The 13,731-nt window shown below is 33.5% G+C and overlaps 2 protein-coding genes across 3 annotated transcripts; one reads left to right on the forward strand and one right to left on the reverse strand.

Moving 5' to 3' along the window:
- The first annotated feature begins 1,871 nt into the window (after window positions 1-1,871).
- On the forward strand, window positions 1,872-3,705 carry LOC112015181 (large ribosomal subunit protein bL28c). The gene is made up of 2 exons (XM_024047550.2): window positions 1,872-2,218; window positions 3,334-3,705. The coding sequence occupies exons 1-2, from the start codon at window positions 1,987-1,989 to the stop codon at window positions 3,564-3,566; spliced, it is 465 nt and encodes a 154-aa protein (XP_023903318.1). The 5' UTR covers window positions 1,872-1,986; the 3' UTR covers window positions 3,567-3,705.
- An 896-nt stretch (window positions 3,706-4,601) lies between these two features.
- On the reverse strand, window positions 4,602-12,666 carry LOC112015180 (uncharacterized). Of its 2 annotated transcripts, XM_024047546.2 has the most exons (11): window positions 12,503-12,666; window positions 12,341-12,404; window positions 11,993-12,147; window positions 9,918-10,187; window positions 9,502-9,631; window positions 7,386-7,493; window positions 7,161-7,263; window positions 6,946-7,071; window positions 6,271-6,464; window positions 5,900-5,992; window positions 4,602-4,889 (listed from the first exon to the last, which is right to left on the reverse strand). In XM_024047546.2, exons 2-10 carry the CDS (start codon window positions 12,391-12,393, stop codon window positions 5,902-5,904), a joined length of 1,230 nt encoding a protein of 409 aa, XP_023903314.1. In that variant the 5' UTR covers window positions 12,394-12,404; window positions 12,503-12,666; the 3' UTR covers window positions 4,602-4,889; window positions 5,900-5,901. The 2 variants fall into 2 exon arrangements, with proteins under 2 accessions (XP_023903314.1, XP_023903317.2); XM_024047549.2 differs by lacking the exons at window positions 11,993-12,147; window positions 12,341-12,404; window positions 12,503-12,666 and adding an exon at window positions 11,001-11,135.
- Window positions 12,667-13,731: the final 1,065 nt, after the last annotated feature.

Raw genomic sequence — 13,731 nt, forward strand, 5'->3', positions numbered from 1 at the left:
TGTCCCCTTGAAACACGTGCAAGGAAAAAAAAAAAAAAAAAGAGAGAAAAATGCAAAGCGCAACAAAAGCCGGATCTAAACAGATACTTAGAATCTTAGATAGCATAATGAATATGTATCAATTTCATGATGCATAACCATCTAATTATTTGTTTCACATTGTTAGTGTATGGCTCTTTGGTAGAATGGACAAATGGAAGGATGGACAAGATGCTAATTTTCCTTACTTTATGTTTCATAAGAAGATAGAAAATTGAGAGGATATAAATCATATAATAATTGTTTCTTTCCTTAGTTGGAAAGAAAAATGAGAGGAAAGAAATAGTGATTTGTAGCAATTTATTATTTTATCCTTATTAAATATAGAACAAAATTTTGTTACAAAATTAGTTGTAGTCTAAGACTACAACCTTTCTTAATAAAATAAATATTACTACATATTTTGAAAATCAAACTAATGAATTACATGTTCTTTACACTCTTGATACACATGTCAAATTTTGTGTCAATTAGATATTATTTAATATATGATCTATAAGCTTATATTTAATGCATAATTTTAAATTACAAAAACTTACAATTTAAACAATTTATTGATGATATAGCTATTGATCTTTAATTTTCTAAAAATTTTGCAAGCATGGAGGATATAGGAAAATGAAGATGTAATATAATAGTGGATTTGTCAAAATTCACATCCAATAAAGAAATATTGAGTAAGGTTGTAACCTTAGGTTACAATTAATTTTATAGCTAAATTTTGTCCTTATATATAAGAAACAATTTATTTTATTTTAATTTTTTTTACATTAGTTTTTAAAAGAGGGTTAAAATAATAATTTTTTTTTCTCTTATATTTTGTTCTCACTTTTCTTCTCAATTTGGAGGGATTAAAATTTGTGGGTTAAGAGAGAAAATAGGTCACCCATTTTCCATCTCGTCTTTCCTTTCTTACTAAGAAAGGGGGAAAAATTAATTATGTATCCCGTTTTATCTCATCTCTTTTACATTCTTAAAATCATTCTAAGCAAAGAGCAAGATTGATAGGTGTGATTAAAATCACAAGGGCATGCATGCTACACTCAAATTAAATAGGCATACACTAACAACAATGTTATCTATTTATCAAGTACAACATGCCATTTTGTTGCCTTCACCAAATGACTTGTCATTTCAAAAGCAAGCTTTGGAATTGATTAGGTATGGGTGGGAGTTTGAATAGGGACCTAGGGATCCTTAAAATGTGATGGTTTCTTGTTAGGACACAATAAATTTTAATGTGAGGAGGGTCAGTGAACACTTCTTTTGAGGATCACTATATTGATCAATCAACTTACATTGTTGATTGAAATTCTAGAAGCTGTAGGAAGCCCATTTCTTATCACTCTATTTTCAAAGAGATCCTAGCAGTTAAACATGGGATTGAAAAATTCCAGTTCCATCTTCTTGAGAAAGGTAGGGCCTGGCTTTGTAAAGTGTCTTCTAGCGGATAAGGATTTGCCAAGGTACTAATGCTCAGGATAAGATTCTGAAAAGTAAAAGCCCTTTTTCCAAAATGTATCATGTACATTGCATGGTCTATACAATTGACTTGGTACACTTTTTTGGGGTGTTTTGAACATCCTCATATTAAATATATATTTAATTGAATTTAGATTCTAAACACTTCATTAAAATCTTGGCATATTATATATAGAGAGAAAAAAAAAATCATATTTTGTTAAATTTTTTGTGCATTATACAGATTATCATATTTTGTCAAATGTGTAGGTGCAATTTTCTTGTCCGGAACTTTGTGGTCAAAACCAATCCTGGGCCGGGCCTCACATGCCAGCTTGGGCAAAGTAGCTAGCAGTAAGTAGCAACCCCTCTGTGAATGTGAAAAAAGAAAAAGAAAAGAAAATAAGAGGCTCTATCTATCTGCCAAACTCGTTTAATTCGTTATCCATTCAAACTTAAGACGACACACAGTGAGAAAGTGAAGCAATGGCAGCATCGGCAGTGTGTTTTGGAAACGCTTCCACTTCCACTCTATGTTTCCGCAGAACAGGAGCACCAGTTTTCAGCCCGACATCTTCTTCACTGAGGACCAAGGTGTCGGTGTCGGAGTTAGGGTTCCTGAGCTCCCAATTGAGCGGAACCAAAATCTCAGACTACAACCTCTCTCACTCTATCACTGCTCCACCTTTCACACCTCCTCTTCAACCTATTGTTGCCCGTAAACTTCTCAACCTCTCAATATTTTCACATGTTTTTTGGAAGGATTAATCACTTGTGTACATATATGTTGTCAACCACGCCGCTGATGAATCATTCATTTTTGTATTCATAGCTAAATTATACATTTTTGTATTCATAGCTAAATTGTACATATATGTTGTCAACCACGCCGCTGATGTTTTATGTAACCCAAATTTCTTGTTTTTTTAGGAATGCATTGCCCACTAATAAAAAATTTCAAGGTTTTATATAATCTCTAGGTTGAATTAGCTTAGAATAGCTAAAGTGGGTATCCAGAGTTCTTCGAGACTACTTTTTTTTTTTTTTTAATTTGAATTTATTGCAATGTGCACGCAATTACGCGCAAACCACGTTGGTGGTCTAGGGAAGTGAAACCTAAAGCAAGTTGCTGTCTAATGTTTATGTGTACTAGGGGAAGGATAATCAAGTTGGAGTGAGCCTTTTCTTCATAAATTATGTGTAGGTACAGAAGTTAACAAAATCTGTATGCTTGAGCATAATAATGTATGGAAAAGCTTATCTTTTTGTGGAATTTAGAAAACCCTTTAGTGACATAAAATCATTGGTTTTCTTTCACTTACTACTTGTGCTAGTACCCTGCTTTGTATACGCAAGGCTTGCTAATAAAAATTGGAGTGAATAAGCCTCAATGAAGCTTGTACTACTAGTTTGACTTGGTTTTGCGATTACTAGTAAGCTTGTACTAGTAATCTTTACTTGTTGGATTGGATTTAGGGGGAGATTTTGAATAAGCCTAGTAAAAGTATGTATGAATTCATGCATAAGCTTATAATTTTATGGCTCAGTGGAATAAATTTGGGGTTGGGTTTGAGCGTTATGCTGAAGCAATTTATGTGAATTGGTGCTGTAATATGTGTTTATGGCTTGCATTGTAACAGTCGCTCACATATTTTATTTGATATATTTTTAAAATGTGAAAGATGTAGTATTTTTTGATAATTTATCCAAAGATGTAGGCGTATGTACTTATATGACTTCCTATGCTTCTAACAGTGATTAGTTTTTACCATTGATGAACATTTTAGTGCCCTTTTTTCAGAACTTATCTCCTAATTTGGTTTATTTTTTCAGGTAGGATCTGTCCCTTCACTGGGAAGAAGGCGAACAGGGCCAATAAAGTTTCCTTCTCAAACCATAAGACAAAGAAGTTGCAGTTTGTGAACCTGCAGTACAAAAGGGTTTGGTGGGAAGCTGGTAAACGTTATGTCAAGCTACGGTTATCAACCAAGGCATTGAAGACCATAGAGAAGAACGGTCTGGATGCTGTTGCTAAGAAGGCGGGAATAGATCTTCGCAAGGAGTAATATGTGGCCCTTATTAATAGACTTGGTCTGTGTTTTCATAAGCTTGTTTAGTTACTTCATTTTTGTAATAATTTTTTAATATAAATTGCATCACTTTTTTGTTGATCTTCTTTTTAAATGAATAGATCTATTCTCACAAGCCTAAAAGTTTTATATGTTTCTTTGTTGCAAGCAATCATGGGACCGTGGATCCATGATTTTATATTGCTTTGAGATCTTTGAATATGATATCATATCATTGGCCATGTGTCCTGGTTTTCCCGTCATTGTTGATGCCAAACCAAGATGGCGCAGAATGGAAATTTTAGAAGCTTTGCAGAATAACAATTGCATTGCACCCTTTAATTTCAGGAGGAATTGTTGTGTTCTGGATGACATTCTTTATGGCTTTCCTCAGTAAATAACAAGAAGACATTGCAGGACGAGCTTTCTCTCTCTTGTTGGAAGAGTTGGTTCCAACTGTTAAAATATTGGAGGTAACGATCATAGGCACGTATCCCCAACTCCCTCAGGAACTGACTGACCCCAGCCCATTTTACAAATTCTTCTTCAATTCTACTACTCCCTTATATGTCATGTTTAATTCTCTATTAACTATTCACCTAATCAGCCGTCAAAATTAAGGGAAATGGTCAAACTCAAGGTTGAGAGATTGCCTTTTAATGTTTGTTGCCAATGACAAAGATCATTGAAAAAAAAATCGCTGCATTCTCTCTGAAGTAGTAATTGGTATCTCTCTACCCGTTAGCAAGGTGAAAGTCATGTACAGCATAAGAGGGAAGGGATTTGAATGGGAGAAGACTGCTTATTGTATAGCCCACTAATAGTTTGATTAAAGATAAGAACAAGTAACTACTAATGCATGTGTTGAAAGGCCAGAACTATTCATAACTACAAGTTCACACTGAAATGAAGTAAGAGAAACAGGGTTAATATTTCATAGAAAAGCAATTAATTACTTCTATTTTAAATGCCATCTCCTTCTCTTGTGGAGTAAGATTGAGGGTGAGACCATGGATTCAAGACCCATAGGTGTGTGCATAACTTTTGTAATCTTTTATTAAAAAAAAAAATTTGAAAAGCAATTGTACTATTACATAAATGACTGAAAATCTCTAGAAAACTTGAATGTATTTGTTACAAATGAATTTGGTCATTAGTTCATGCAGTTTTATCTATGCTTTTAACCTGTAGTTCTTCCCCACTAACAAGGGGCTTCTCTTTGCCCATGAAATTTGGACCTAAAATAAACTTATCATGAATCATAATGGTAGTCAAATTCCTGTTAATTTTCTGTCCGCTAATTAGTATCACCTCCTTGATCTGCACCAGACACAAACAATCAACATATATCAAAATATGACTAACAATAAAAGATTATGTTAAACTAAAAGTTTTTATGTCACTCAACACACCCAAATTAGATCTGTTTGTGAATACTGCCTGAGGATCACAAGCCCCTACTCGCGGCTTTATAAAAAATTGTTAAGCCATACCCCTAGCAATATTGGAGCATGCATAGTGGCGAATTTCTGATGAATCTAGTATACTATCGCTTGTATTCTTAATTAAATACATTAATGGACTACAAGAAATATATATTGGATTGCTACTAATCTTGGCATATTAATTTGAGAATTCAGGTACATGGCATGCAGTGAAGTTTCATAAGAGAAGTATCCTGTGTACAGTTTGTTTTCCATCTTTTTGAGGAATATACATTTTATGGTTGGTGTCTGTAGTATAATCCCATTGAGGTCTGTTGATATCTAGAGTTTTGCAAAGGAAACAAATGGTTAGAATTAATTGACGCTAATACCAAGCTTGCGATCTTTACTGGCATTGACATTAGGTGTATCTCTCATGCACTGACTCAGTAGTCAGTACTGGTATAGCTAAGTCTTGATATACACTTATCAAGTTTGTAAACTATGAGGTTCAACGAATACAGATAAGCAGAAAAGAGCTGCTTTTGGCTTTCCAGTTCTTTAGAAGCGATAATGCCCCCTATCAAATCCAGATTAAATAACACTAGGACTGAAAATTGTGATTACAATCATGAACAGTTTATTATAAGGTACTGGTTTTCACCGTAGACTAACTAAATCACTAAAATCTTAAAGATCTAACTTCTAAGAATACTTGTAATATGTAAATCATTTAGCAAACCGTGGGAAAGTTTTGGTACTTGATATTTGGATTCTTGCTCACAATCATCAAATCTAGATTACAAGAAGAGAGTATTTGATGCAGACTACAACACATAAATAATATATGCAGACTGACATAACCAAAATCTCTTCCAAAATGGTTGAGGCTTCAAGAAAACTTACTTTTAGGAAGCAGGTTTCTGTTGTATAACCACATCATCAGAAGAGTAATAATCAGCAATAAGCCTATACATATATGATGGATAATACCCTCCTCTGCAAAAGAAATTAAGCATAATAAGGGCATTAATGAATACATTTCATACATAGGATGTATCATAGATATTAGAAATAATTTAATAGGATGAGCCTTTTTTTTTAATCATATTTATGAATGGAAAAAGAAGTTAGTTATAGATATATTTGATAATTTCAGAACATGAGTTCTACAGAAAGAAAATTTTCTTTGGTAAGTTAGAAAATAACATTTAGAACAAGAAGGAAATAGGTGTTTGAAATTTTCTCAATGTTAGCAGTATGGAAAACAGTCTTACATGTCAGTAATGAAAAGACTAACAAGCTCTGGGGGAACATAATCAAATGCAGGATTGACAACATGAAGTTGAGGAGCACCAGTGCCAATTCTATAATCCATACAATCTGAAAATTCCTCGAAAAGCAATACTTCAGATGGGGATCTCATCTCATTCAGCGAGACTTCTGGGTTGTTTGGATACAATGGACACAACTGTCATAAACAAGGCAGCATTACAGAAATCATAATCAGCAAAGCTTTTTTGTAGAAAACAAAACAATGTACCTTTTGGTATCAATAATTCAAAATATTCCACATCCTATACAAAAATGCTGCATGTGATATTTAGTCCATATCAAAATTTGAATGGGACTTGATACCATATAGTCAGAACAAAAGTTTAAGAAGTTTTGACATAAGTCGACTTGAGCTCTTTAGTGCCAATTGAACACAACACAGCCCAGGTGTTCCTATGAATTCTTGAAACAAGTTGTTGCAACATGATTTGAAATGAAAAGGTAAAAACTGATACTTATATTTAAGGAGGAATTTTATGGATTATGAAAAAATCAGACTATGACTAAAGAAGTAAGATGGAAATTGTAATTTTGTAATACAGAATATTAAGCAATAAGATGTCCGTGTGAGACACATTCTTTCAATAAATGAACAGCGTTTTATCATATCATCGTACCTTGTGAGTACCGGTAACAACAACAAATGGAACGGCATGCTTTCGTGCAGCAAGTGCAACCATATTCAACCCAACAGGTCCGATGACCCCGCCATTGGCCATCACAGCATGAACTCCAACTATTACCTTTTATGACAATTTTTAGTAAAACAATTAAAATGCTTTCCAATAACAGCCATAACGGAATAGAAAAAGCTTCCAGAGTCAATAATTACCATATTCACTCTGGAAATCATGGCAAAAACAGCAGAATCAGTAATCACTGTGGTTTGTAAACCTCTGGCAGCCAACTCTTTTGCAAGAAGATGCCCTTGGTACCTAATCAATGACCAATTTGCAACAAATCATTTCAAAAAGAGTAAAATAAATCGGTCTTAAGCTAAAAAGGGACTAATACAATTGCTTTCTTGTGGTAAAGATAGATAGTGTCTAGTACGAACTTTGGAGCGCCCTCTGCAACAAATAACCCAAATGATCTATTTTTCTCCTTTGCAGCACATAGGAATTCTTTCACTGTTCTTGAACGACCGAAAGTTAATATCACCTCACTGTAATAATCACAAGGCAAAGAATATTTCAATTGAATGAAAAAACTAAAACGCTATAGCCTAAAAACAACAAATACTTGCAACATACATGAAAGATTATCAAATGACTAAACAATTTTAACAAAGAGAGCCATACATGAAAACCAATTAGAGAGACTAAAAATCAAGCAAAGCTCCACTTCAACTAGAAAGATTTCTAGAAATAGAAAAACTACAACTAGCTTTTCAATCTACTCTAGTCAGAAAGCTGAAAGAGGGTATTCTGAAAACAATGAAATATATAGTTTCATTGATGCAGATCATATTGTGATAGATTTGTTGGAGTTTTCTATTTATGGATTGACTAGCTCTCTAAAGAATGAACTTGCCAATGATGATATGGGCACATAAACTTTCCAACCATGGTTGATGCAATTTGAAATTTTAGTGCCACTACATTATCCATATAAAATGCTATCTCCTAAAACTTGGGGATGCATTGTACCACCCAGATTCAAGGGACAGACTTTAAAATGACATGATAGGATATAATTCACGGAATAGAAGAGATCAATCAACAGTCTTAGTGAAGGCTTCCTTCTTAAAGAGGATTCATGAACACCCAACTAGCAAGGTTGCCTAGTTTTGTGCTTTTGTACAAATCCTGTAAACATCCAGACAAAACCTGTTCAGGCATGTAAAAATAGTACAAGCTGCTATTTTACTTTCCCCCATCATTCCTTCTTGCATATCAATAGCTTCTCTCAAGAGTTTTAGAGAAAAATTATTGGTAGATCGACTCATTGCGGCTATTTATCTAATAAATAAGTACATTGCAGAAATAGTTTTGATGTTAGACATCCATAATATTTTCTGTTCTCGTATAAATAATGTCCAAAGATCTATTGTTGTGCGCGTATTGGGTGAATTAAACCTGTTTACACAAGGTTAAAGAAGAGAGAGAGAAGATAATATGACACAAGGAATTTACGTGGTTCGGCAATATGCCTACGTCCACGGGAGGCGACAGAATAATTTTCACTATAGTTTGGAGATTACAACAATGACTTGTACGCACTCTCACACAAACCCAACCCCAAATACACCCTTGATTCTCTCACAAATGAATAGAGAACACCCTTTTGTATTTAGGCAAAATTGCAAGACCCAACTTCCTAGCTTTGGTGCACACACACAGAAGAAGTTATTTGCTATCTCCCTAGCTCACCCTTGCATACTTTCATTTGCTCCGCACATATTGTATTTATAGCCAAGGTTTAGCCGAAATCTCCACCTCTAGAGCACACTAGAGACTTCTATTGTTAAGGAAGTCAACAATGGTGGCTAAGCAATTCATGAAACATCCAATGCATGAATGTTGTCTTTCTTCAAGCAAGCTTTCATACAATGAATTGTATATCTTTGACTTTGCTAATCAAGTCATACTTTTCGGCTAGCTTGTATCTCCTTGCCTTTTCTAGTCAATTCATGAATGCAACAAAGTCATATATTTCGGCTAGATCTCAAGTGTTCTAGACCAATGTGAATGCAAGACTTCTATCAACCAAGAAGTCAATAATTTCGGCTATGGAATCTTCTTGCAACTTCTTGCAACTTCTTGATAGTTTGATGCTTAATTGTTAAGCCACTAATCTTGACAATTCAAGCCACATTATTTGACAATTCAAGCCATTCTAACATTATGACTTTCTTGATTGATATTAATTAAGAGAAGGGGAAAAGAAAAAAAGAAAAAAAGAAAAAAAACTATTCCTGAAAATGCAAGAGATGAAAATAATTAGGAGTAATACAAAATTAAAAACCCTCTGTTATATCTTGTTTGGAGCAACAAACATTGCAAGATACAAAAAAAAAATTATTACAGTAGAAGAAATAAGCAGAAAAGAAAACATCTATAAACATATTCAAAGTGGCTATAGAGGGGAAAAATGTTTCTGGATGTAAATTTAAAGATTTAACGAAAGCTACTTGATGGAGAAAGATAGTATCAAGTTTAAATAGTAATTACTTGTGATGTATATGCTCCACTGCTAGTTCTGCAATCACCAAATGGCAGGTATTTATATCTTCAATGAGATCATTAACTGCTGAGATGACCTTACGCCTAAACTCCAAGCTCCTTGCAATTGGATCCAAGGCTGAAAAAGGATATAATTTTTTTTGGATTATATATATTTTTTAAATCGAAACAACAATAATGTCTATTTAACATTTATGTAAACTCAAGGTAATATATCAACAATAATATATCATGTCCAAAATGTTCATCATCATGAACACGATACGACGTTCATTTTTTCAATAAAAATTCTATTACCTAGGAAAAAAAAAAAAAAAAAACTCTCGAAGTTAGAAACTTAATTCATATTTTGATTTGATGTCATAATTAGAGTTCATTGAATACAAGCCACTGTGATAGCTTACATTTGCTTTTCTCTTCAGAATCATCCTCTGAAGTAGCAGTGAAGTAAGTTGTTGCAGAGTTAGGAGAACGCTCTAAAAGGGCATGCAATGAAGGTCGACACAGAGAACTTTGAGCAGCAACTGATCGATTTAGGTGATCTTGCTCAACTATATAATCATTATCACCTCCTACATATAATCTAAACCCTTCAACAGCATCTCTTGCATTCGAATGATCCTCCTCCCTGATTATATGCAAAACACGCCTCACAATGTTCCCAGCAGCAAGCTCTGCAATCCAAAAGATAGAAAATTTTCATCAATTTGCAACAAGCTAACTTTTTTGTAAGTGAGCTGAGCATAACTTCGAACCATAATTTTCAAATATATCGTGGACAGGAAAAACCAAAGTCAATTGGTATCAACTTTAGGCAACTATAACACAAGTGTGTGCAATCGAATTGGCATGTGGAAGTATACATATTCAAGAAGTTAATCCAAGTTGTTGAGACTACTCAAGTTGTTATTCATAAACGAATGTATATTTGTATGCATACAAGCATGAACAAGTACATGCATATAATTCATAGGTATATATGCCCTTAAATCCTTAAGTGGTAATATTTATTTAATGAATCAAGATTAGTTACAATGTCTTTCTAATTACTTTCTGCAATCCAAAAGATAGAAAATTTTCATCAATTTGCAACAAGCTAACTTTTTTGTAAGTGAGCTGAGCATAACTTCGAACCATAATTTTCAAATATATCGTGGACAGGAAAAACCAAAGTCAATTGGTATCAACTTTAGGCAACTATAACACAAGTGTGTGCAATCGAATTGGCATGTGGAAGTATACATATTCAAGAAGTTAATCCAAGTTGTTGAGACTACTCAAGTTGTTATTCATAAACGAATGTATATTTGTATGCATACAAGCATGAACAAGTACATGCATATAATTCATAGGTATATATGCCCTTAAATCCTTAAGTGGTAATATTTATTTAATGAATCAAGATTAGTTACAATGTCTTTCTAATTACTCCTAAAATTGGGTAGAAGGTGCTCGTAGGGAGTCCTAAACTTACTTGAAATATCTACCTGACATGATTTCTTGTATGTGACCAATTTTACAAATTGGAACACATGATTCCAACATGTTCTCTTAAGAATGTGTTCTTTGGGCTAATCTAAAGACTCATAACCTAAGCTTCCTACAATGCTCCTAGAATTACAGGCATGGTCTAATCTAAGCTTTGGCTCTTTTTGTGTGAATTTGACAAATGGTCAAAATTGTCTTTCAGCTGAGTCATTGATTTTAATGAAGCGTCCAAAAAAGTTAAAAGAGTGATATGGAAACTTGGGATCTAGACCAGCCAATGTACACCACTGACCACCAAGCTTGACAATTCTATGATTGACAATTCTAGCACTATCATCTTACGATATTTTTAAGAAACCTTAATCTCATATTTGTTGATATTTTTATTTTTATTTTTAAATTATAAAAAGGTTTTAAAAAAAAAGTATGTGAAAATGATGTTGTAACTATAGAAAGTTGTCTGTAAATAAATAAGCCATAACATATATAAGAATTTGTAATGATATCTATAATTTCGAATAACAAATTATCAACTATGATCTAACAAATATACTTAAAATAGAGATGAATTTTTTTTTAAAAAAAAAATCTTATAATTATATAAGATCAATACGAAATATTGGATATTAATATTCAAGGGCAGAAAAAATCTCCAAAAAAATAAATAACCCGTTTAATATAAGAAGGCTTTTTAACATCACTGGTTAAGGAGGTTCCAAAAGCAAAAGTTAATAAAATACTAGAGTTTCAGGTTTAAAGCATGGCTTAACTCCTTATAGAAGTGGCTTGGTTGCATCATTAAAAAGCAATGATGAGTTGTTGGTGCAAAATAGCATTTTTAAACTCAAAACACACTTTTAACCTTCCCAAATCATACTCCAAATTATATATTAATGGGTGTACTTTTAGGACCCAATACACGAGGGAGTGCAAAACTCACCCTCTCCTTCTGCTGCTGATCAAGCAAAACAGAAATTAAAAAAAGACCTACCAATGGGATTAGCAGCAATCAATTTCTCTCCAACATCCCTTACGGCATCAATGAGAGCGGCGGGCTGGTTTGTAGCCGGCACTTTCGATTGCGATATCACCGAACGAAGCAACTCAGCCGTCAGCCCAGCTGTTGCACGCGAACCCTCAACCTTCCTGCACCCATCATCACACAACCCAACAACATCATCTATAAGCCAACTATAAGTTAGTAAAAGTAGACCACATATATTCTTTTTCCTCTTTTTTATTGTATCCGAAGTCGTAGTAAGGTTCAACCAAGAATCGAAGCGTACGTATTAATACATACACACACACACACATATATATAAATATATAAGAACATTACCTTCTTCTTAGCTTGGAGACAAGCTCATTGACTAGTCCTTGAACGTCTACCATATTGAAGAAACCTGAAAAGAGAAAAATAATGGGTATTCGGAAAACAATAAGAAAGAAGAGGAAGGAAGATGGTGATATATATAAACTAACTTCATAAGTCATTACCGACCTGAGTAACACAAAACCCTAAAACCGTGTGGTGTAGGGTTAATAGGGTTTACCAAGTAGTAGCATGAAAAATCCAAAAGGAAAGCGGAAAAGAAAAGAAAAATAAAAAGTTTATTTCAACATTGAGAAATCCTTATTTCGGTGCAAACTCTGACTCTCAGAAAGAATTAGAATTTTCTGTGTGGCGCCAATTTGAGAACAAAATAAAAATAAAAACTTTTTGAGATTTTATTGGGTGTATAGTTGACATACCTGATTTATTATATTAACCAAAGACAAAGACAAAGGTATTTCAATTTGACGGTTGTGATTCTCTCTTTTGGACAGGAAAGATTATTGGGTGCACCGGTGAACCATGATAATACTATGCAGCGCTCCACCCCACCCAATTAGCAAGTGCCAACTTTATATGTTCACGGATGCTTTTAGATAAATTATTAATAAATTATTTTTAAAAAGTTTTAACATTATCTTCACGAAAAATTTAAAAAAATTTAATTACTTTTTTCATAAAAAGATTTTAAAAGGATTTCCTAAACTAGGGTAATCGTTAACTTTTTCCTAGTCAAAAATCCAAATACCTCTCCAATTCGGAAACTACACTAACCGCACCAACCAATATCAATAACCAACCCCTCTTTCCCTCATATGCGACCCATTGCTTTCACTTTCTCCGATTCCTCTCCTTTACTATTTCTTTTATGTGCACATTTTGTTTGCTGAAATTTTATCTTTGGAATATGATAATTTTGTATCATTGATTGTCTTTGTGTTTGGAAAGTGGTGCTTCTATTTTGTAAAGGCGTCTAGAGTTTAAATCACTCTTATTATAACCATCAATTTTTTTAAGAAATACAAATCGCTCTTATTTAGCATTTATGGCCAGTTTGCATGGATGAGAAGGAAGGAGTAGAGTTGGCCTAAAATTGGTTACAATTTTCAGCTAACTCTACTTTATTAAAAACTTACATATTCTTAGAGCAGTGCTTTAAGTCTCACAAAAAGAGTGAGCCCTACTCTATTTATGAGGGTCGAAAGCATTTCTTGAGGATTATGTAAATATTCCCATCCAATAGATATATTTTTAGATGAAACTTACATATTCTTAAAGCAGTGCTTCAAGTCTCACAAAAAGGGTGAGCCCCACTCTATTTATGAGGGCCGGAAGCATTGCTTGAAGAGTATGTAAATACTCCCATCCAATAGGTATATTTTTAGGGGAAAAAAAAC

The sequence above is a fragment of the Quercus suber genome, unplaced genomic scaffold (assembly GCF_002906115.3).
Source record: "Quercus suber isolate HL8 unplaced genomic scaffold, Cork oak 2.0 scaffold_387, whole genome shotgun sequence".
NCBI classification, from domain to species: Eukaryota; Viridiplantae; Streptophyta; class Magnoliopsida; order Fagales; family Fagaceae; genus Quercus; species Quercus suber.

Coding starts and splice junctions, on each gene's coding strand:
- LOC112015181 (XM_024047550.2), top strand. CDS start 1,987: ATGGCAGCATCGGCAGTGTGTTTTGGAAACGCTTCCACTTCCACTCTA. Junction 2,219..3,333: donor TCTTCAACCTATTGTTGCCC/GTAAACTTCTCA, acceptor TTATTTTTTCAG/GTAGGATCTGTCCCTTCACT.
- LOC112015180 (XM_024047546.2), bottom strand. CDS start 12,393: ATGGTAGACGTTCAAGGACTAGTCAATGAGCTTGTCTCCAAGCTAAGA. Junction 12,148..12,340: donor GTCTCCAAGCTAAGAAGAAG/GTAATGTTCTTA, acceptor TGATGGGTGCAG/GAAGGTTGAGGGTTCGCGTG. Junction 9,632..9,917: donor TTCTGAAGAGAAAAGCAAAT/GTAAGCTATCAC, acceptor ATCCTTTTTCAG/CCTTGGATCCAATTGCAAGG.